The sequence below is a fragment of the Colletes latitarsis genome, chromosome 9 (assembly GCF_051014445.1).
Source record: "Colletes latitarsis isolate SP2378_abdomen chromosome 9, iyColLati1, whole genome shotgun sequence".
Classification (NCBI taxonomy): Eukaryota; Metazoa; Arthropoda; class Insecta; order Hymenoptera; family Colletidae; genus Colletes; species Colletes latitarsis.
Window position 1 is genome coordinate 12,989,931 of NC_135142.1, and position 24,884 is coordinate 13,014,814.

The 24,884-nt window shown below is 42.2% G+C and overlaps 1 protein-coding gene across 8 annotated transcripts in view; it reads right to left on the reverse strand.

The window, feature by feature from the left end:
- The window catches only part of LOC143345876 (SUN domain-containing ossification factor), a 177,956-nt gene that overhangs the window by 51,191 nt on the left and 101,881 nt on the right, over positions 1-24,884 (reverse strand). For all 8 annotated transcript variants that reach the window (XR_013080334.1, XM_076773433.1, XM_076773435.1 and 5 more), the window contains one exon: positions 1,993-2,609. Coding sequence is in view for 7 of the 8 variants with exons in the window: in XM_076773433.1 (XP_076629548.1) it covers positions 1,993-2,609 (617 nt within the window). In the remaining variant the exon portion in view is untranslated. The remainder of the gene's footprint in view (positions 1-1,992; positions 2,610-24,884) is intronic.

Sequence of the window (24,884 nt, forward strand, 5' to 3'; positions counted from 1 at the left end):
ATAATAGTAAGCCAATATACAATTTACTGCTCGAATCAATCCTCAATTATCAAAGGCAAGGGAGTTGTAAATTAATTTTTCATAGTAATTTCGGTGCAGAAGATGTTAAACAACAATCGTAATTGACAAAAGAGATGTAACAAAAAAAGCAGACACAAAAATCGCTCCAGAATTATTTTTATACATATTCAAGATTAAAATATTTGTTGAATACTTCAGAAGATTTATGAGTAAATATAGATCATTGTTACATACTACGCATTTGAAAAAAAAAATTAATAAATACAAGAAAAATTAAGTCCAAAAGAGAGACTCGAACCTACGGTCAAAAAACTTCCAGCGGTTCCACAGTCCGACACTTTACTACTGCGGCAACGGCATCGTTAGAAATATCGTCGATTCTTTAAAATAAATTATACTCAACGGTTGGCTTTGTTTTATTTTTTTCAATTCTTATGTAATTCTGTTTAGTGTAGAAATATTGAACAGTCCACGAAACACTCATATGCTAAAGAATACATAAAAATTCGACTTCTAAGTTACTTTAATATGCAGAAAATGAGGAAAAAAATCGGTTTTTATTTTTGCTCACTACGGCGCACCAAAATGAAAAATCTGAAAAAATTGAGAATAATAGTAATAACTGTTGAAATGAGAGTAAATTTAGTTTCTCTATGTAAAAGAATGACGAACGACGCGGGACGTGATCGATAAAAAAAAAAAGAAGGGTTGACGTCTGTGTAAATTGAGGTTTTATTACGGGAAGACGCCGTTCTGTGGTTCGCTGTGTAAATGTTAATCTGGTTTTCATTCTTTGTTTTAAACACATATGTCTATATATATATTCCACCCATAAATAATAAATAAAGAGATTTATTATTTCAACAATAACAATATCTGTTTACTGTAAAAATATAAAAGTAGTTCTGTAACTGCTTCAATGCATAATTGGCAATTTTCAGCATTTTTTGCAGTTTTTTATTCAATAGGACAAAAGAAATTGCGTAAAAACGTACTTTTGTTTATTACTCCATTGCTACCCCCCCCCCCCCCCCCCACCTTGGAGATTCCGGGTTAAGAATTAGCAGAAAGGGTTTTCTTTTGATAAGCTATCGAATGACCCATTGCAGATTCAATTTGGTTTGAGGGCACATTTAACCTCCTTACGTGAAATTGGTTGTCAAGCTGAAAACTATATTCACGACCGATAAATATTTTTATTGCCCACTAGCAATCGAAAAGAAGCAGGTATCGCAACCGATCGATAATTCCCCCTTGGCAGTAGTCGAAGCTTCTCGATGTTTCGCGAAATCGGAAATTAGCACGCACGCGCATGTTAGGAGACCACTTGCGGTTAACAAGGAACCTCAATAAATGACGAGTCGCGAAAATCACTGGGTTATTCACGCTGCATCTGCCAGAGGAGACTACGTAAGATACGATCGCTCACCAATCAGGAGTGTACGTTTGAATTAAATTGGACGCCTGATCGTAGTCTTGTCTCAGGAATGTACGATTGAAATAAACCGAACGCCTGGCTATTAGAATTTTGTATTCGTAAGGTGTGTCAATTATTTCGTTTCTGACCGTTCGAAGTTAATAAAAAATGATTGTGATCTGCATGTACCTAACGAAAATATATTTCTTGTGTTCCCAGAACTTATTCCAACAAATTATTTTGATCTTTTCCCGAATCCTTCTTATACTTTTCATTTTACAATCAAATGACTGGCAGATTCTACACAATACGCCAACAGGGGTGACATCATCGAAGAAGTTAGTAAGATGCTACATTAGTTAATAAATAATAAAAAAAATCTACATAAAAAAGATGTATTCTATAGTTACAAAATATCTCCTTATTTTCTTTAAAAAGTACAATTAAATATTGATAATAGTTTAAAAAGAAAATTCATAAATATGAGATACTTTTAGAGCAGTTACGCGAGAATCCCTCCTTAATAATGCATCAGTGAATATGAAAATACTCACTTTTTTTCTTTTCAGCTTCTTCCAATCTTTTTTGAGTCCATTCGTTGAAAGATGGTATATCTTCGTGTGGATCCGGAGGTACTACCGACACAACGTCTTCACCAAGAACAACTGTAGCAGTTTCGTCCATAGTATGTCCCATTAATCGAGCACTGGCTTCACTATCGCTCAGAACTGGAGCCGTTGTAACTACATCATCCACTTTTGCTATTTCATCAGGAAGAACTTTAACAACCTCGTCTTCGAGCTCGAACTCAAATCCATCAGTAATAATAGAACCTTTTTCAGCCCTCACTACTACTACTTCGGATTTTTCGTCGTCATCTGCATCTGATAATAGTAATAGTTCTTCGTCCGAAATATTCGTTTTGTTAGATTCTAGACCAATTTCATCAATAATCGATGTTGATGGAGTTTGTGTGCTAGGTGAAATTTCTTGATCTTCTTTCTCCGTTTTCTGTCCGATATGTGTGGGTTTTGTTAATAACGATGAATTCTTTGTAAATAATTTTACATTCGAGTATTCCGAATTGAATGTTGGTTCTACTAAACTTTGTAATTCTGCTGCAGCCGTATTCACCAAAGTCAAAACTGTTGCATCTTCAGTTTCAGAAATTCTGCAAGAAAGCAACAATGTGGATGTAGACATGACAATCTTGTAACGCACAAACTGTTTCTTTGTACATATTTAATAAAAATGCCGTATTATCCAGACAAATATTCAAATGTAAACATTGCCAGTGTTTCTGTTCGTCATACTATTTATTCTTTTTTGTTTATACAGGTTTTAATGACCAAACTTTGTCAATATATTCTATAGGTCTAAATAATACAAAACTGCTGTATATACAAGGTGTCTTGTTTAAGTGAGTACACCAGAAAGGAGTAGTAGTCATTAAAAAAATGTTCTTATAAAAGCTGTTTGGTAGAACGGGCTACATCATGTGGTACTAATTATTTTTTTGTGGTGTAGGAAATGCATACAATGTATAACTAACGCGCCGCGTTGCCACGCGGCGGCATACATTAAGGAAATAAAAGAAAGACGATCCTTGTCGTTCGACAATCAGTCGAGCAGTCAGAATCAAACGATGGTCGTGGTGACACGCATTTGATTTTATTTGAAACCCCTTTAGCCCCTACAATCTCAGAAGTGGGATTGATACCTGCAGTGTGAATTTCGAATTGAATTATAGATCTGTGAATCGTTTGCCTGCGTATTATTGAATTGCGATTGTGATTGTGATTGTAATTGTAATTGTGGCCATCATTTATAACTCTCGTCAGTGGGATGTCGAATTCGCAAAATTTATCGGTGCCGTCAGCGGAGGAAAAACTTCATTGTCTTAAAGTACCGCAGTTGAAAGAAATATTGAAACATATGGAATCGCCGGAAGCATGGTCAGCGGTGCCGATGGTATTGAGGCAGGACGCGTCGATCGGTGATGCTATGGAAAATTCCGATTCCGTTGCCAAAGGTGGAGACACGCATGGAAATTTTAAAGTGCATTCCGGATCGTTGATGCAAAGAGAATACAAACTGATGAGACACGAACGTGATTTATTGCAGAGGGAGGTACAGTTGATACAGAGGGAGAGAAGTTTGGTGTCCGATTCATCCAGTCACAGCCAACGTTATTCCCCAGATGAGTGTTCGGGCGATCGCTGATTTATTGTGCGAGTTTAACGAAGGAACCGGTGAGTTTAAAAAATGGAAAATGCAGGCTGAGCTTCTGCGGGATACGTACTGTTTAGACGAAAATACGATGAAGGTGCTGTTGACGATGCGGCTCAAAGGAAAGGCATTGTCGTGGTTCCATTCACGCGCCGAACATGTTCGCTTACCGCTCCCAACTCTGTACGATGCAATAGAGGAGATGTTCGATGAAAGAGTCTTTCAAGTAACGCTAAGGAAAGAGTTCGAGAAGAGAACGTGGCAGCCTAATGAGACTTTTAGTGATTACCTTCACGACAAGGTGATACTGGTAAATCAAATTGCCATCAGCGATGAAGAACTCATTGAATTTGCGATCGACAGGGTGCCCGATGAACGTATGCGCGATCAAACTCGCATGCAACGCTTTAAAACCAAGGCAGACATGCTTGAAGCATTCAAGAAATTATCGCTCCATTCTGGCTACAAACAGGAGAAAAGGGAGAAACTTTTCTCGAGTTCCCGGCCGGAAGGAAGAGGAAGTCTATCGTCGAAATCAGCGGACTCAGCGCGACGTGTTGTGCGAGATGCGAATCAGTCACCCCGATGCTACAATTGCAGTAACCTGGGTCATCTGTCAAAGGATTGTCCGCAGCCGAGGCGCCAAAGGGGTTGCATGCTTCAAGTGCGGGAGTACAACACATCGAATCTGTCTTGAACAATGACAACACATATCAGGGTATAAACGGGTCAAAATTGAACATACTCAAAACGTTTGAATGTAATTGCACGGTCAACGGAATACCGGTAAATATTGTTTTTGAAATTGTATTGGATACGGCAATGCAGTGCGACGCACTACTAGGAAGGGATTTCGTATCATCGCCGCACATTAAAGTTTCGTTTAATGATGATTTTACGGACACAATAAGAAACGGCGAAACGAGAGAAACTGAATCTTTCGATACACATATATTACAAATTGATTGCGTTGTTACGAGGGCTAGCGTGACAGAAACATTAAATATCAATCCGAATTTGGAACCCGAAGTAAAGGAAGAGTTCGTAAGGATGTACGAAAACACATATGCAGCTGGTAATAGTCTAAAGCCTATTGACGAGTGCGATGTTGAAATGACGATTGCGCTAAAACACGAGCAACCAATTTCGTTCTGACCCCGTAAACTTGCTTTTAGTGATAAAGAAAAATTGAAAATTGTTATCGATCAATTGTTAAAAGAGAAAATAATTCGTCCGAGTAATTCACCTAACGCAAGCCCCATCGTACTGGTACGCAAAAGAAATGGAGATATACGTTTATGCGTCGATTATCGCGAACTTAATAAAATTTTCCGGCACTACGAATAGATGATCATCTCGATCGACTACGGGATAAAAAATATTTCAGTTGTATTGATTTACGTAACAGTTTCCATCATGTTAAAATGGCCGAATCTTTGATAAAATATACATCGTTTGTTACATCATTCGGACAATTTGAGTACGTGAAAATGCCTTTTGGCCTAACAAACGCGCCGTGCACATTCCATCGCTATATTACTAGCATTTTTTCAAAATTAATTAGGGATAACAAACTTCTTATATATCTCGACGATATACTAATCGCCACCGAGAATATTGCAGAGCACCTAGAGATACTTCATCGGGTATTTGAATTGTCACGCCAACATAAATTGGAATTTCGATTAGATAAATGCCGATGGTTGGATGAGGAAACCACATATTTAGGCTATCAAATAAATAAAGACGGTATTCAACCTAATATTGGTAACGTAGAAGCAATATTAAAGTATCCATTACCGCGGAATACGAAAGAAGTACATAGTTTCGTTGGACTTGCTAGCTACTTCAGAAGATTTATCCCAAATTTTTCAGGCATAGCCAAACCATTGTATGACTTACTAAAAAAAAATATTCCGTTTAATCTGGATCGCGAAACATTGGAAGCGTTCGAAGAATATTTTGTCGTATCGACCAGTGTTAGCCGAATATTCACCGACGTTAGAAACGGAATTACATTGTGATGCCAGCGCGAGCGGCTTCGGCGCAATATTGACACAAAAGCAACCCAACAGAACGCGCCGACCGGTATCATATTTCAGTAAAAGAACCACCGTCACCGAGTCAAAGTATCACAGCTTTGAACTCGAATGTTTAGCCGTAATTTATGCAATCAAGCGATTTCACATATATTTATGGGGGATGCATTTTAAAATTATTACAGACTGCGACAGCCTTCGTTTAACATTGAGCAAACAGAATATTAATCCCCGTATATCGAGATGAGCAATGTATTAAGAGTAATACGATTACGAGATTGAATATCGTTCCGGTAAAAAATTATCCCACGTGAACGCGCTTAGTCGTTGTCACGGTGTTTTGATTCTAGAAGGGAATATATTTGAACAAATTTTGGCGATAAAACGGGATCAAGATCCAGAAATCCGCGAAATTCGTCAAAAATTAGAGACTACGGAAGATAAATATTAAATTTCGTAATGGTCTTGTATATCGGAAATTTAAAAATCGCGATTTATTGTTTTACCTACTGTCATGCATGGAAAATAATATAATCCGTACATGTCATGATGACATCGGTCATGTGGGTACAGAAAAGGCTGTCGAGAGTATCAGCAGGGTGTATTGGTTTCCGCAGATAAGGGATAAAATTAAACGATAAATCTCGAACTGCTTGAAATGCGTTGAATTTTCTCCAAGCAGTGGTAGGTGTGAAGGGTTTTTGAATTGCATCCCAAAAGGAAACATTCCGTTCCAAACTGTACACATGGACCGTTATGGACCTCTCGAGCAAAAAAGTCAGGGATATAAGCATATATTTTGTGTTGTTGGCGGCTTTACTAAATTCCTACGATTGTATCCATGCAAATCAACAACTATCGAGGAAGTATTGAAACATGTTGGAAATTCCGACACTACCCGGTACACATGAGGCATAACAACGGGCAAGACGTCGCGCAGGCAAGCGGACCCCAGCGACGAACGCCAGGCCCCGCCATAAACCACCCCCGAAGGCCCTTGAAAGGCCTTCGTCAAGAGGGCTGCATGGCGACTTGGGCGAGGCACTTCTTTTCGAGCGATTAGCTGCGACGCATCGTGCAGAGCGCAGCAACCGAATAAAGCGATTATTATATTTTGTAAACGTTATCTTACAAACACTTAAAGAATTATTTTAGAACTTACAGTAAACCAAAAAGATTAATTAGCGTGGTACTTGCTTTACATCGTCTCAATTCATCGAATTCACGAAAGGAAAATCTATCGATCACGTGTTGATTGCCGTGGGTACCCCCCGGGCCAACGGACAAATAGAACGCTTTAATAGGACCATAACACTGATGTTAGCAAAAATTGTTGAATGTCCGAGTAAATGGGATCAAGTACTTGACAAGATAGAATTTTCTTTAAACAATACAATTTGTCGATCTATTGGAAACACATCAAGCAAATTATTGTTTGGCGCAAAGCAATTAGGCGAAGTGAACGACAATATCCGTCTCATGCTAGAATTACGAAAGGACGAAGATCGAAATCTCGACCTTCGTGTATCAAGGGGAAACTCAAAGTGTAAAACAAAAGTAACTACGATGAAAAACGAGAGGTGGCTTCCACGTACAAGGAAGGCGACTATGCAATGATACGCAATGACGATATTACCGCGGGCATAAATAAAAAATTACTTCCGAAATCTAAAGGCCCACATGTAATAAAGAAAGTACTCTGTTTTGATAGATACATATGTATTGATATAGATGGATTTCAATTTATAATATCATAATTGCAGTAACTTGATACTGTTGTGCCTTGAGTGGTACTTGCGATGTCCTAGTGATAACTTGACTAAGGGTCATTGCCTGCCGCTCAACGAAAGGAATCCGCGAATCAACAATATGTGCTAACCGCAGCCGGAAGCACGACTTTCTCATTTGGGACGCTGACTAAGTAATTCGCGAATCAACAATATGTGCCAATCACGGCCGAAAGCGCAACATTCTCGGTTGGGAATTAGGCCTGTTAGCGTCAATTCCTTTTTCAAGTGGTGACACGCGTCGGGGTCAATGCATTTGGGGCTTTGACTGGATTCCCAAGAGTATCGTAGGTATCGATACCGGAACTATAAGTCTGTGATCAGACTTGGAGCCGAGGTAGTCGACACTCGAGACGCGACGAATTCTAAGAGTCGCGGATGTTTTGTTTATTGGTCGGCGATAGAGAGCCCGATCGCCGACCATCGAAGGTACCGTGCGCGTGGCCGATGAACCGAAGTTATGGTGTTGCACGGCACGTGGAAAATGATAAGGGTTTTCTAGAAGGATCTGGCCACGGAGTGGGGAAGGCTTTGCCTTTTGGTAAGAGGACTGTGATGAACCCCACGGCACTTACCCCAGAACCTTAGCGAAATACAGATCATTTAAAAATTTAATTCTAACAGGCCGATGACCGATTCCCGAAGGGAGGGGCATAAAAGGCCATGTAAAGACAGACCAAAGAGAATTGACAATTAGAGTTACGAATAAACAACACATACTGTCTGTACGAGTGAAGTTCCTTTCTGCCACCAGCTCGAAATCCGATGGATACTAATTCTTCAACCACTCCCGAATCCACAACCTCCCACACAATTCGTTAAACCCTGAAGGGCACAACAATAGGAACGCAACCAACGCTGCTCAGTAGCGGCTGCTGACTGTCGGCCGCCAACCGATGCGAAACATAAACATGAGATAACGATTTTCTTTTATTGAACTCAAAATAATATCATATAGCACCTTTTTGGATTTGTCTCAATACCTGCTATTACTTTCTGAAGAAAAAAATATAACATTCTATTTAAGAAAATTAGATTGACCTTCAGATCTCCCCCACTACTCCAACCACAAAAAAACAATTAGTACCACATGATATAGCCCGTTCGACTAAACAACTTTTATAAGAACATTTTTTTAATAACTATAACTCCTTCCGAGATATCTTGCTGTATTCACTTAAACAAAACACCCTGTATAAACATAGATCTTTCAAAACCTTTAGTAAACAATTATGACAAAAATACGGAATACGAAGAAAACAAAATCGCACTCTTGACTATGACAAAAGTAAGTGGACAGATGATAATAATAAATATTAATTATTTACATATTTTAAATTATTATCATTTATTTACTATTTATCCTCAAAGTATACAGATTCTTTAATTAACAATAAAAATTAATATTGGTAATTCTGCAGTTTAGTGACTTTGCCCTAAATGTGTTTATTTTTTTCTAGTTTTTTCCGAAGGGCTATATTTTAACATTAAAAAGAAATATAGATAGAGGGTGGTTAAAAAAGTAATGCGGTTTTGCATTTTTTTTACAAAAAGACTTAAATTTTAAGAAACTATAGTATCCGTGTAACGACCCCGATGATTGTTGTGTATGTTCGGGGTAATACTCAACAGGTTGAGGTAATCTCTGGAGTTGGTGAGTGATGTTGATATTTGACCTCTGTGGGAGTAATATGAGCAAACTTCGGTGATTCCATGAAACCGTATGTTTAACGTGGAAGAATAGCTCACTCATCAACTGACTGGAACCTATGGCGGGTTATGGAGCTTCTGGCACAGAATAAGAAGATGGCCGCAGAGGTCCAGCAGTTAAAGGACGAGCTGGAGAAAGTGCAACAGGAGCTGGAGAGAGCCAAAGGTCAAGAGCAAAAGAATACCTCTACCACCGCCATCCCCTCTACGTCCAAGAAGAAGCGTGCCTCCAGTCACCCTACCGAGCATACCATCGACCTCGCCTCTAATTTTGCCTTTATACCGGCAAACAAAACGGTTAAGGAGGGCGGCGGGGACGGCCCAGGGGAGAAATAAGGGAGAACAGACTTCTCTCTCTCTACATGGAATGTTGAGGCTCTGGTAAAGAGACCGTGATGAAGGTGCGGTTCCGGGCGATAAGGGAGGAGCTGCTCTCCTCTCTCGGACGCCAGGCCGTCACCTTCTCACGGCCAAAATGGGTTGAGCACCTGCGCCTAGTGAAAGGTTACAGGTGACGGTGGTTAGGGGGCCACCCCAGCAGCAAGTGGGGTCGACCGGCCTGACCAAGTTGCAAAAGAAGAAGGCCCAAAGAAAGAGAGCGCTGGAGAAAAAGTGGCTGGAGTCGGCAACCCTCTCCTCCGACCCTCAACTTATTAGGCGGCAGGCTATGCAACGCCCGGCGGCAGCGGTTCATAAGGGCACGATACCGTCGTCGTATCCCTCTCCTGCTCCTGTTCCTGTTCCCTTGTTGTCACATCCCCGAGCGGACAACACATGCCATGGAATCTGGGCGGATGCTCTAAGGCGCGGTAAACCGGTCTCCAAGTCCGCCTAGACTTCCGCCTCGACAAAAATACGATCAGCTTTAGATAAACTGAGGATATCGTTTTCACAATCATTTTCTACATACGAAAATCTGTGCATTGAAAGTCTTTTACTATACAAAGAGAAATACAATTTTGAACAGTTTATACTTTCCAAGAGAAGTAGATTCGGCATCAAAACATTTCTCCTATGTGACTATAAAACTAATTACATATTGCACTTCATAATTTATGTCGAAAAAAGAATAGATATTAATCAAAATAACATAGCTATTGGGATTTCTGGAAGTGTTGTAATGACACTTCTTCAACCACATCTAGGAAAGGGCCATACATTAATCACTGATAATTGGTATACAAGTCCACGCTTATAAACTTTACTGCACAAACATAAAACCAACGCATTTGGGACTGTTCGCAAAAACAGAGTTGGAATGCCCCGTATGGAAGAAAACCTCAAGAGAGGAGAAATTTGCCACCGGTCAACAATCAACTTATTGGCAATGAAATGACGTGACAAGAAGGACATTTGGAAGTTGTCTTCTGTACACGCAGCTATGTTGGTGTAAACAAAGAAGAAAGACTACCGTACAGGGCTAACGATCCTACGTTCAGGATTATAATTTTAACATGGATGCTATCAACAAAGTGGACATGATTTTAAGCACTCTTAATTCCACAATGAAAACTACAAAATGGTAAAAAAAGTTTTTCTTCTATTTATTTCGATTTAACCATTTACAATGCGTATATTCTATATACAAATTCTACTGGATCAAGCCAGAAGTTTCACGAATTCCATTTAGCTCTTATAACAGATATTTTATGAAAATGTCCACAAGATAGAAACCCAGCAGGAGGAAGAAAAAGAAAATCCGAAGACTCATCGTTTCGGTTAACCGGGAAACATTTTTTATCAAAATGTTTGAATGAAGCAGGTAAAGTACAACCAGCAAGAAGGAAATGCGTTGTTTATGCAAAACATAAAAGAAGGAGTGACACGCGATATCAATGCAGAAAATGCGACGTTGGCGTATGCATTGATGATTGTTTTGAAATCTATCATACACAAATAAACTATTAATTTTTGTTATATTTTTTTTGGCGTTTGGTTTTTTATTTCCTATTTTCAAGTAAATTTATATTGTAAATTTTACTATTTCTAATAGATAATTGATGTTTGAAAATAACGTTCTTTCATTACTTAATCTGGTGCAAAAGAATTACAATAATACCTTATTAGTTGCGCCTTGAACAGTTTATTAACAAAGCTGACGCGAGCGAAAAGTACTCCGTCCACACCGATCGCCAGCCCTAAACGCACGCAGTCTTTCCGAAGCGCATCGGCGGAAAACAGTCCGCATGCAAAAGGTTAAGCTCGCCGACCATGGCATCGCCGAGGTACGGACCAAGCGGGCAGTAGCCATGGATCTTCTGTTTGAAATCTCCGTGCCCGAAGGGAAGACTAAGGCGGACGCCTTGGGCGTAAAAATAAGGGAGGCTCTGGCCGACATGTTGGTCAGAGTAGCCCGCTCGGTTAAATAATCCGAGCTGAGGGTGAGCGGCCTTGACGATACCACCACCCCAGCGGAGGTTCGTATGGCTACGGCGGCCACTGGTGGGTGCTCGAAGGAGGGAGTGCAGGTTGGAGATATCCGCCGCACCCCCACGACTTTGGGCACCGTCTGGATTCGGTGTCCCTTAACGGCCGTCCGCAAGATCGTGGCGGCCGGAAAGGTTCGAGTGAGATGGATCTCCGCCAAGGTGGATGTCCTTCCACGCACCTCTTTGCCACGCACCCGTTTGGTTGTCCAGGCGGCAGGGGAGGTGAACCCCTACGTGGTGCGTCCCCAGGTGGCGGATAGGGGCAGCCGCTGGGATGGGATGCGGGGAAGAGGTCACCAACCTGAGAAGGCTAGTGGCCGAATCCCCGCATAGCATCCCGGAGGTCGGAGCGAAAGCTCCCGCGGACCAAACACCGGTATGAATGCTTCGCGTGTGTGAATGTGTGTGTGAGTGGACCAGGGCATGGGACATTTGCCGCGGGTTTTACCTAAGGCTGTAGATTGGCCAGTTGGCTGCGGATAAGTCCTGCGACCAACGTGGCCACCCGGCCGGCGGCTTAGTCCTATGTCACGGGGCCGTAGGCGCTGATGACCAGGCGCCTGCGGTTGAGTGGGAATGCGGTGGGAGGAGTGCCTCCCACCAAGAGGGGCCTGAAAAGGCACAGCGCAGCGGGGGACTCTGTGATGTCTCACTAGAGTTCCCGGTCCCTCGCCAGGCGTCTGAGGATGGTCACCGTGGGGTTTTAGCCGGTAAGAGTCCGGCACTACCCGCCGGCCCGCTCTTCGGTTGGGCCTGAGAGTGTCCATGAGGATTTGCCCACGTACAAAAAAAAAAGGGGTACGTACTCAATGGCGGTCAATGAGCGTTGCTCGAGCAGGACGTAAGCTAGGAATTCCGGATTTTCCTAGCTCCGACACGAGAAACGACAAGCCCACATAGGGTATCGGCCAGAGGCCACCCTAGGGGTGATATACAAAACCGTGCGGACAATTCAACTGTCGCACGACCGCGTCAAATGCAGCAGTCCGTGCGACAGATATTTTTACACGACCACGTAACTCAAGCGTCACGTGAAGAAAATCAGCCTCACGCGACCGCGTCAAATGCAGCAGTCTGTGGAAAGATCAGTATTGAGTGGGACGTAGACACTAGCTGGGACTGGACTTCCAACGACCGCTGGTTGCAGCGAGACGTTAGAAAGTCAGCCTCACGACCGCGTCAAATGACCTAGAATATTCTGGTCGGTCGCGTATACCGAAAACAAAACGACGAACGAATTATTTCAGGTTTAAATAAATCGGATTAACTCAATCTTTAAACAGTTTTAATTAACGACCTGCTGTATCGCGACGGAAGTGACCCCCATTTCAAAGGTTAGAGAAGTAGCAGGGCGATTTCCTAATCCACGCACTCGTTTGGTTGGCCAGGTGGCAGGTGAGGTGAACCCTCCCCCCGTGTGGAGAAGGCGGCTGCCGCATTAGGCCGCCTTCTTCCGAATATCGGGGAGCCTGATGCTGGAGTCCGCCGCCTCTATGTGGAGGTGGTGCGTTCAATTGCCCTCTACGGGGCCCCAATTTGGGCACCGCAACTGGATGCCAGCCGGCGCAGCACGGAGATGCTGCGCCGCGTCAACCGTCGGCTGGCAATCCGGGTGGTAAGAGGGTATCGCACCATCCCCCACGAGGCGGCGACTACCCTGGCGTGTCTCCCGCCCTTGGAGCTCCTAGCCTGGAGAAACCAATTGGTTTTCCGGCATTCCAGGGAGCTTCAGGAGGCTGGGAGGCCGCCAGAGGAGAGGAGGCAAGCGGTCGAAGCGACGAGGCGCCATGCCCAACGGACCGTTTTGTTTGTGTGGTTCCACCAACTAATTCAGGCTGGTGGAGCCGCACAACGGTCCGTTGGTGCAGTCCTGCCACATTGGCAAGAGTGGCAGGACAAACCGGGTAGGCTGCCCTACAGGATGACACAGGTGCTCACCGGGCATGGTTGCTTTGGTGAGTACCTGTGTCGAATCGGGAAGGAGGCGACGGCGGTGTGCCACCACTGTGGGGACCCTCAGGACACGGCGCAGCACACGCTGGCAGCCTGCAACAGGAAGTTGGGAGGAACCTCTCGCTGGCCACAGTAGTTGGCAAGATGGTGGCCAGCGAGAGGACATGGCAAGTGGTGGCCTCCTTCTGTCAGGTAGTTATGTCACAGAAGGAGGCTGCCGAGCGGGCGCGCGAGCAGGCCGCGCATCCCGCTCGAAGAGGGAGGGCTCGGAGAGGGGCCAGGACGAGGCGACCTTCGCCTCCTGGCACCCTCCAATAGCTCCTAAAGAGGTGGGTGGCCCGTCAACTTTCACCTCCGGCCACCACGTCGATGGCCGGGGGATGGACGGGCCGCGGGCGTCGGGTGACCTGGCGTCTGTGGCGGAGATATCAGGGGGGAGGGACACGTGGTCGTTCCCCCCGGGATGAGCTTCGACAGGCAAGGCAAGGCGGGGGACTCTGTGATGTCTCACTAGAGTTCCCGGTCCCTCGCCGCAGCGCCCGAGGACGGTCACCGTGGGGTTTTAGCCGGTAGGAGTCCGGCACTACCCCGAGGCCCTTCCCTACTCAAGGGCCTCGGGGTGTCCATGAGGATTTCCCCACGCAAAAAAAAAAAAAAAAAAAAAAAAAAAAAAAGGTGAGGTGAACCCCTATGTGGCACGTCCCTAGATGGCTGATAGGGGCAGCCACTAGGATGGGATCCAGGGATGAGATCATCACCCTGAGAAGGCTGGTGGCCGCATCCTCGCATGGCATCTCGCAGGTTGGAGCGAAAGCTCCCGTGGACCAAACACCGGTATGATTGTGTTGCGTGTGTGAATGTGTGTGTGAGTAGAATGAGACATGGGATATTTGACGCGGGTTTTACCTAAGGGCTAGGCGACCTTCGCCTCCTTCCACGTCGATGGCTGGGGGCTGCAAATACTCGAGGCAAGGGCCCGAGCATCAAAGGCAGTTCCGTGACCGTGGGAATCGGGATACCTGTCAGCATATTATTGAACCATGAAACAATCTCCCTCCGGAAGGACCCCACCGGTGTCTATGACGATTTCCTCGCGTTAACAAAAAACAATGTATATTATTAAAACTGGTTAAATTAAATCTTTTTGTTCACCCGTTATATACGCTTGCATATCAGTCAACCCGATGCGAACAGAAGACGATCGGTGGCATACGTGCAAGTGGAGTGAATATGGTAGCACGAACAATTTTCGGAAATATCTTGAAAACTGAGGCTGAACGGCAACTATTATTCAGATAAAAGTTGTTCCCAATCTCATCCTCTATAACATACTCAAAAATGATTGAGATCGTTACATGGATACTAGAATTTCTTAAAATTTTTAACCTTTTTTGTAAAAAAAAAATGCAAAACCGCATTACTCTCTCAAACTCTCCCATCTATACCTCTTTTTACTGCTAAAATATAGCCTTTCGTTAAAAACTGGAAAAAGTAAGCACATTTAGGGCAAAGTCATTAAACTGCAGATTTACCTTAATATTTAGACTGCACACAAACTCAACTTGAATGTAAGCAATAAATCTATTAATTACAAGAAGATAAATGTAAGTGAACAACTGGTTAATACATTATTAAAAAATTAGATATACATATAAACATTACACATAAGTCATGCTTATACATGACAGTATTGAACAAATTCTCTAGTGTTTGTTTAGCCTTTGTTCGAGTAAGATTAAATGTATTATAGAAATGCCAAAAGTAGTAGAAAGGGTATAGCTGAATAAGGGGGTCAAATATGCCCTTGAACCAAATTTGACATACGATAGATCTATCGATACAGCATCAGAAAAAAACATTCTATGCCATATTTCAACCCTCTATCTGATTCGGAAGGGTAGTTATAGGGAAAATCCGGATTAGCGAATTTGTGCCTATTTCCCCTATTTAATCGAGTATGAAAATTATGAAAAAAATCTGGCGCATTGTGATTATTGAGATACGTGTTTGAGAATTTTTTCAGATTTTTCGATTCCAAATCCTAGGTGTGTGTTTAAATATGTTAAAACTATTTAAAAATCGCATTCGTCCGGGAAAATAAATCTCGGCCACGATTCCCGTATCCGTTTGTGTACGTGATACTTCGGAAGGTTAAGCGTGCGTCGAGTTCGTTCGACGTACGGACAATTTAAAACCGCGGCCGTTTACGTGTTTTTGTACGCAGACCTCACACGAAGATTCGTTTCAAACACCGGTTCAAACGGTATCGTGACGTCAGCGTCGAGAGAGAGAACCGTAATATACAGGGTGTTCGGCCACCCCTGGGAAAAATTTACATGAGCGATTCTAGAGGCCAAAATAAGACGAAAATCAAGAATACCAATTAGTTGATGGAGGCTTCGTTACAAAGTTATTAACGTTTAAAGTTCCGCCTGTAGAATGGCAACCTGCGTACAGCTGCGTTCGCGCGGAAGGTTGCGGCAGGCCAGTGCTAGTGGTTCTCACGCAGCATGAAAAATTCTACTTACCGACGCTATCGACAGCCTTAGATTTTTGTCCATTTAGGGAAATGCGAACACCTTACGTTGAATAAGATTCAACCTGTCTTATGAAAATCCAGAAGGGCATATCAAAACTCGCCCGACGAGATTTTCACAGAGAAAGGGTGAATGTCACTTCCGATATCATAACGTTGTGCACAAAAATCACCCACACGCGATCATACACGCCCCACAATCGTCCACAATGTCCGTAAGTATCCACAAATAATCCTTTCAGGCACTAACCACTATGCAATTAAATAAACACGCACCGCGATTACGGTATTCGTGAGTGACTATGTGTACCTGTATCACGATTGTTCCGAGTTACTTACGAATAGAAACGTTCTTAATTTTTCAAATACACTACAATTTAAAAATGTAAAAAGGAATCGTAGGATAAATGAAATTTTCCCATCGATTTGCGTTCACGTCGAAGAATGTAACAATACTAGCAGCTGACTGTGCCATCGATCGACGAGGTTCTGAGAAACAAATGCCGAAAAGGACCCCGATTCTACGTCACTCGTCTCGCTTATCTCTCTCTCTCACACACACACATCACACAAACACATGCACTCTACGCTCAGTGGAGACAAAGGGCAACATCGGCACGTGTTTGGCCAGCTAGTTAGTCGTAAAAAAGAATCAGTCAAGACAGTTCACGCGACACATTTTAGAGATATTTCATTCAGTTATGTATTATCGAGCATGTAAGAAATACAGTGATATAAACAATCAGCGAATACTTATTAAATTCCTTTTTATATTTTTAAATTAAAGTGTATTTGAAAAATTAATAACAATTCTATTCGTAAGTAATTCTGAAGAATCGTGGTGCACGTACACATAGTCACTCACGAATACCGTAATTGCGGTGCGTGTTTATTTAATTGCATAGTGGTTAGTGCCTGAAAGGATTATTTGTGGATACTTACGGACATTGTGGACGATTGTGGGGCGTGTATGATCGCGTGTGGGTGATTTTTGTGCACAACGTTATGGTATCGGAAGTGACATTCACCCTTTCTCTGTGAAAATCTCGTCGGGCGAGTTTTGATATGCCCTTCTGGATTTTCATAAGACAGGTTGAATCTTATTCAACGTAAGGTGTTCGCATTTCCCTAAATGGACAAAAATCTAAGGCTGTCGATAGCGTCGGTAAGTAGAATTTTTCATGCTGCGTGAGAACCACTAGCACTGGCCTCCCGCAACCTTCCGCGCGAACGCAGCTGTACGCAGGTTGCCATTCTACAGGCGGAACTTTAAACGTTAATAACTTTGTAACGAAGCCTCCATCAACTAATTGGTATTCTTGATTTTCGTCTTATTTTGGCCTCTAGAATCGCTCATGTAAATTTTTCCCAGGGGTGGCCGAACACCCTGTATATTGAAAAGAGATCGACAGTTGGATTCGGCAGCGCCACGTCGCGACGACAATGCGCGACCGAGCCTTTGCTTGTCGATCCTCGACGTAACTTAAAATGATTCACGAGCCGACTGCCAACGGGAGCGGATCCCAGCCGACCTCGTTCCTTAAGTACGCGCTCCGCAGTGAAAGCTAAAGCTTCACTGCAAAGAATTGATTTGGACTTGGAAAAAAGAGTTCTCATTGTTGCTGCGATTCGAGATTTCTAAGAACAATCTACCTGCGACGAAAAGGTGGTCGTAAAAGCACGCTGCGCGTGACGCGAGCGCCGACGCCAGGAAAAGATTGTACGTTGCAGTCGTTGCCGCAACCGCGACGTAAGGGACTCAGGGTGCACACACCCAGAATCCCTTTAAAGCTACACAGCTTCGGAGCCTCCCAAAGGTCCTACCGTTAGATCGATACCGCCTCGTGGAGTGCTCTCCGTGCAACGACCACTGCGAACCCTCTCCAAAAACCCGTCGGTGTACAAGTCGAAAATGTCACCGGAAATCTCCTTGCGCGACGTTCATACGTCAACCCGTACGGTGAGCGTGCTCACGGGATCCACCCACTTGGAGCCTTACGACCTCCATTTGGTAACCCGTCCGTGGCGAAACCGCCCCCGACAGATACGAGTGAATTCTCCTCTGTTTAGGGCAAAAGTTTCGTTGATAGTTTAAATAATAACTATCAGTGAGCAATAAATAAATACAGTCCACTTAACTACGCTAAACGGCAGCTGATCTCCCCCTCCAAGCGCACCGATAGTCGCTAGGAGAGCGAGGCGAACAGCTGACGAGCGTGTGTTTGCGATACGTTTACGCACGTATTAAATTTGGTCGAACCTTTGTTTCAGCAGTCAAGGTTCAGTCCAGCCGGGGCAACGCCGCTGAGGTCATCCCCCGGGCAGAGAAAAAAAAATATGTTTTTTTTTATATTTTTTATTTTTATAAATAAACGGCTAGTCGCTACGCTACAAGCGAAAATTATCAATAAAACTTGTCAATTGACTTTCCCTGTTATTTCCCTTGTCCGGACCCTGGTTAGAACCCTTAGATTCTAACAGTGTGAAAAATTAAAAACGTAGAAAAATACCGATTTCATATTGAAACTTTCGAAACACTAGATTTATATAATTACTGTAATTGCATATTGTCATTGGTTATGTCCCTGAGTTTTTTCAGATTTTTTGACAGTGTGCACCGTAGTAGTAAAAACCAAAAACCGATTTTTGCGGCGTTTTTCGCGTGAAAAAGCAAGTTATACTTTGAATTTTTGTGTTCCCTTTAATAGATAACTATATTCTATGATTTTAAACAATTCTATGTTAAGTAGAACGGTGTATAGAATAGGAAAACAAAAATAAGTCACCAAATTAAAGGTGCTATGCGTGTTATATTCAGAAGTATCAGTATCATTTCTAACAGGTGGTACAGTGAGTAAGATGACTTGACGTTTAAAGCACATCTTTTTTTTATTTTATTAATTATATATTTTTTCAATGTTCAACTATATAACAATGAAAATCTTTTTAAAATATTTACAAAATATTTTCACCTAAAATATACACAAAAACAATTGTGGAGCAATTTCTATTCCATCGTTTCTCTAGCTGTGTATTTGCTTAAATATCCTACTGTTTTATTTTTACTACGTTAAATGAATATACATGCTTAATTTAAAAATCTCATACCTTTAATAACTTTGAATAGTGGAAGCAGATTTCTTCAATAAAAAGAACATAAGCAGTCTCTGCATATAGTTATGCATATTATGATGACAAGGTTTATGATGTGCACAATTGGAGTTCAAAATTCTCCGTGTACAAAATTTACAATATGTAAATATTGTTGTCTTGGACCATTATTGCTGCTAAATACGAAACTGCTTGCGATAACTGATGCGATCCGGTAAATAGAATTTTTTAGTCTCTCTTTGTCGCCTCTGGAAAATCGAGAAGATCCGTCACAGATACCCATGTTAAATGGTACTTTTCGTCTGTTATAGTGTTTTGTCACAACTTCTATTGCCAATATATTTTCCGTTTGTTGACTTGACATTCTGTTTCCTATTTCATCACGGAGTCCAACGTTTGAATTTAAACGTTTTCCAAATGAATTGTCAAAAACGCATGCTATTCTACAATATAATCCGACTATTTTTATAACACGCTATTTTTGAATAGTTGCTGTCGTAATTATGTATTAATGTTATGCAGCTAGAAAAACGATGGAATAGAAACTGCTCCATAATTGTTTTTGTGTATATTCTAGGTGAAAATATTTTTTAAATATTTCAAATAGATTTTCATTGTTATATAATTGAAAATTGAAAAAATATATAGTTAATAAAATAAAAAAAAGATATGGTTTAAACGTGGCGCGAACCAGCGTCAAAAAGCTTGCAGCGTATTCAGAGTCAAGCATCTTACTAACTACACCATTGTATCTCTTGGAAATACTGCTGATACTTCTGAACGTAACACGTGTTTAAAGATTGCATAATGCCGAGCGATTGCCCTCGGCCGCGATTACCGTTAATCCTGTTAGCGTACAATAATCGGGAGATTATCTCTAAGAGAATTTGTACAGCGAGCAGTCATAGAAAAACGCGTTTATTACTAGTTTTTCTGGCATTGGTAACGGCACATTACCTTCGATTCGAGTGTGCTAACGGTGTTGATGACGTCAGTACCGTGAGAGAATAGTGCGCTAAGAATTAGACGGAGAAAGACTGCCAAAATTTAGACAGCGTCGCATAACGACTAATTAGAGTAACGCGGCTGCGTCTTCGGCTGCCAAACCGCGCAGTCCTACGTAGACTTCTCACGGGTGTAAAGAGTAGATGTTTAGTCTGGTGCGGGTCCATTGATTGACTTCGCACAGCTGAGAATTCGTTAAACTCGAGAAAAGTGTGGAAATAATCCGCCTTTTCCTTGACGAACGGATCGGTTTAGATTCGGTCAAGTACGCCCCGGAATCTTGTATGAGATTTCCCAAATCGAGATTCCACGACATCAGTCCTGCGACAGGAGATCGAGAAAATACACCAATAAGGTGTTCGATATCCTGTGGAGTGATCGAGAATATACACCAGTAAGGTGTTTGATCCCTCCGTGCAGAATTGAGCGGTCGTCTCGATCGTATAAACGATCGAGACATAAGAAAGTTGGCAAAATTACGCTTCAATTTTCTTGTGATTACCGCCAGGCTGAGGAGACACCTAAGGGAGGCACCTACGTGGTGAACCATCCAGGTGGGTCCATTGTAGTCGGGTCGATGTCCACTAAGGACGCCTGACTTTTCCGGTCTTCGAGTCCTTACTCCTACAGATCCCGCCGGTGTAACGTTTAGAGGAGCACCTGTACGGAGGAGTAACGGAGTCGTGGGTCAAGCCCCCACTTGGTTCAAATACTGCTAAGTGCAACGAATAGATGTGCAACGTGCAGTGAACCACGCGTTGTCGGGCTTCGTAGTGCAACCCCTGACCAATAAGTCGTCTGTTGAAGCAGCCAAGAGCAGCCACAGTACGACGGTTGGGCTGTTGCACTGCACTGCGTTTCAACGCATAAACTCAGTGGACAGACTCACGGGAAAAGTGCATTTGGAGCCTTACAACCTCCACTTGCAATTCCGTCCACAAGGTAATCGAATGCAAACGGCGTAGATAAGGAATTGATTCTTCATCAAAAGCCAAAATTAAAAATACAGTTCACTAGCGAATTCGTGTATTACGAACGAGCAAAATTCTCCGCTCCTATGCATTTGAATCCCGAAGCCAGGAGCGTGAGGACACAAACGCGGAATAGATACGTATAACGTGTTTACGTGTGTCTAACACATAGCCGTGTTTTTCCGATTATAGGAATCCTGGCCTACCTCAACCCGGCGAGTTCGGCGACCGGCACAGACTAGGCAGGCAACGACCAAATACGGATTTCTTGATTCCATTATAATTCTCTTTTGGTTTCCTGTTTGTTTTGCACAATTTATTTTTGTAATAAAAGGTCGGCATAGAAGGTCGACGAAAAGAAAACCAGACGCCTGTAATAATTTTCCCTGAAAACTCCTGTACCTCTATCCGGACCTCGTCGTTAGAAGCATCAGCTTTTTAACAACACGCATAGCACCTTTAATTTGGTGATTTATTTTTGATTTTTCCATTCTATACACCGTTCAACTCAACATAGAATTGTTTAGAACCATAGAATATAGTTATTGATTAAAGGGAATACAAAAATTCAAAGTATAAGTTGCTTTTTTACGTGAAAAACGCTGAAAAAATTGGTTTTTGATTTTTGCTACTACGGCGCACCCTGCCAAAAAATTTGAAAAAATTCAGGGACATAACCAATGACAATATGCATTTACAGTAATTATATAAATCTAGTGCCACTTCAATCAGCAGATATTGTAGGGATATCGACGGTTAACATTCAAATGGATTATCACAATATACTAAATCAATACATTGAAATAATCAAGCCATTGAAATAATCAAGCCAAAAAATCATACGTCAACAACGACAGACTTTCCGATAGCTCATTATGTATCCACAACAGGACAACCAGTTGCAGATCGGCCTCGAAGATTATCAGGAGAGAAATTATCTGTGGCAAGGACTGAGGTTAATTTTTTATTGGAGCATGGAATAATACAACCATTTAGTAGCCCATGGGCTAGTCCCATTTCATTTAGTTAAACAGAAGGAGGGTGGACGGAGGACATACGCGGATTTCAGGAAGCCATCTTGGCCATCCGCCACCTTTTATTCACAACATATTTGGAAGAATTCACAGGAAAAAGATTTTTATAAAGTTGGATTTGGCTCGGGCATATTAAATGTTTGAAATATGTATTTTGTTACGTTGATGATATTTTAATAATGTCTGAAAGTGCAGAGCAACATCAGGTTCATTTAAAGGAAATTTTCTGAAGGCTTAGAGACGGTAAGCTTACTATAAAATTAGCGAAATGTAGTTTCGGTAAGACGGAGATGAATTTTTTGGGTTACTACATAATGAAAGAGGGGTATCGACCTCCGAAAGAGCGCATGGATATGATTAGGAACTTCCCAAAACTCGAAATCATTGTCGAACTTCAACATTAAGCATTGTTTTACACATATTGCAGAAACACAGGTACCATTGAATCAATATCTCAAAAAATAAAAAAAAAATGATAAAACTAAAATAGTGTGGACAGAGGAAGCAACACAAGTATTTGCAGTGTCTAGAAATCGGATAGCAGCCGCAGCTCTCACTGCATACATTTTCTCGTCAGCACCAATGACACTGACTACAGACGCTTCTAACGTAACCATTGGTGCTCCTTCAGAGCAATTACAGGAGAATCAATGGAAGCCTGTCGAGGTTTTCTCAAGGAAATTGAGTAGAGCAGAGCAAAATTACAGTACCTACGATAGGATTTCGCAGCTGTTAAGCATTTTAAGCATATTTTCGAAGGCCGTCAATTTATCGTTAAGACGGATCATTCGCGTTTGCACAACGTACGGACAAGGCCTCGCCGCGACAGTTGAGACAGCTAGATTTCATATCTCAATTTGTTACAGAAATTTTGTCCATGTGGAAGGAAGCAACAATGTTGTAACAGATGCATTGTCAAGGATATGTCAGATTAAAACACCTTCTGTGTTGCACCCGCAAGCAATTCATATGAAACAGGCAGGAGATGAGGAATTGAAACAATATTAGAAGGTGGAACATCAATAAACCTGCGGCGGGTAATGGTGGAGAATAGCAGGATTTATGCAGATGCGTCAATGGGGCGTGTACGTCCGTATATTCCAAAAGTGTTGCGACCTACAGCTTTCAACATAGTACACGGATTAGCTCATCTGAGCGGCAGAGCTACAAGTTAGCAGTTGAAAGAGAAGTACGTTTGGCCGGAAATTAACAAGGATGCGATTAAATGGACTCATGAGTGTATTCCTTTCGAAAGAGCAAAAATACATAGGCATAATAAGCTTGTAACCGTACAGATCATACGATTACATATTCTCTGAAGATTTCTAGTTTACCGATACGTCTAGTCCAAGAGATAGCGCGGATAGAACATCCCCACCGCGATAGAATATATGTAGATGCGCAAACGCCGATCCCCACCAACTGGGAACCCACCAAAGGACCTCGATGTCGATCCATCGATCGACACTCTGATCTGGACAGCCGGGCCTAGTAGATCGTTAAATCTCATTAGAGTTTTCGGTGGTCAGAGTCACGCGTATAACTTCAAATTTTGAATTACAATTCTTGCTGTCTTAAAATCGATTGTGTTAATTTAAATTATTTAATAATTTTTCAAATTATAAGATTTTTTTGCAATCCATGAGCATTTACTTAGATTCAAGTATCGTGAATATGAAATATTCTTCCAGATTATCATATACTAAAGGTCAGAAACGAGATTCGCTATCTTCAGGAAGGCACCTCTCTGCTCTGTATTCTTTAGTCTTCTGGATCGAGCATGGCCCGTACTGTTAACGAACTCTCAGGCCTATCACCCTCGAGTCTGTTATTCAGTTACTCCTACGCTCAGGCGAGTAATAATACTCGCAGTTTGGAAGAATCGCGACGTCAAAATACTTATTACTTAAATTATAAACTGTCTTTGTACTTGTATATTCAAGTTCCAGTGACTAAGAAACCTACACAATAAAAGTGTACTTTCCATCCATGCACTGTTAACTTGAATTACAATGATGTGGTTTATTTCCTGGATTAACTTGTCTGCCCATGTATCGCAATAGTCAATTTCTTGATAATTCCTACATCATACGCGTTTGGCGTAGTTCAACGACGGTGTTCCGCGACCGAGTCGACCAGGTTACCGGGTAACCATAATACATAAAAACCGTAAATTCCATCGGCAAAGCCTAACACGCAACAACAAGAGATAACTGTTGTGTGTTTCTTGTATCACATTCCGTACCTTTTGAATTTCGTTTCATCGAAGTCTTTACCTTCGATTCTAGTGTTCCAACGGTGCTGAAGACGTCAGTACCGAGAGAGAGAGTAGCGCGCAAATAATTAGACGGAGAACTAATACCGAAATCTAAGATAGCGCCGCGTAACGACTAATTAGAGTACGCGGCCGCGTCTTCGGCTGTCGATCTGCGGAGTCCTACGTAGACTTCTGAGACAAGCATATCGGCTCCCGATCTTGCTTGAACAGAAAGATTTGAGAAAGGAAAGTTCCGATTCTTTGAGAACTTCTGTTACATATGTCGAACGTTTCGTTCCCAAAAAATTTCCTTGCCACTTGCGTGCATTAGGAAATCGCCCTGCTACTTATCTAACCTTTGAAATGGGGGTCACTTCCGTTGCGA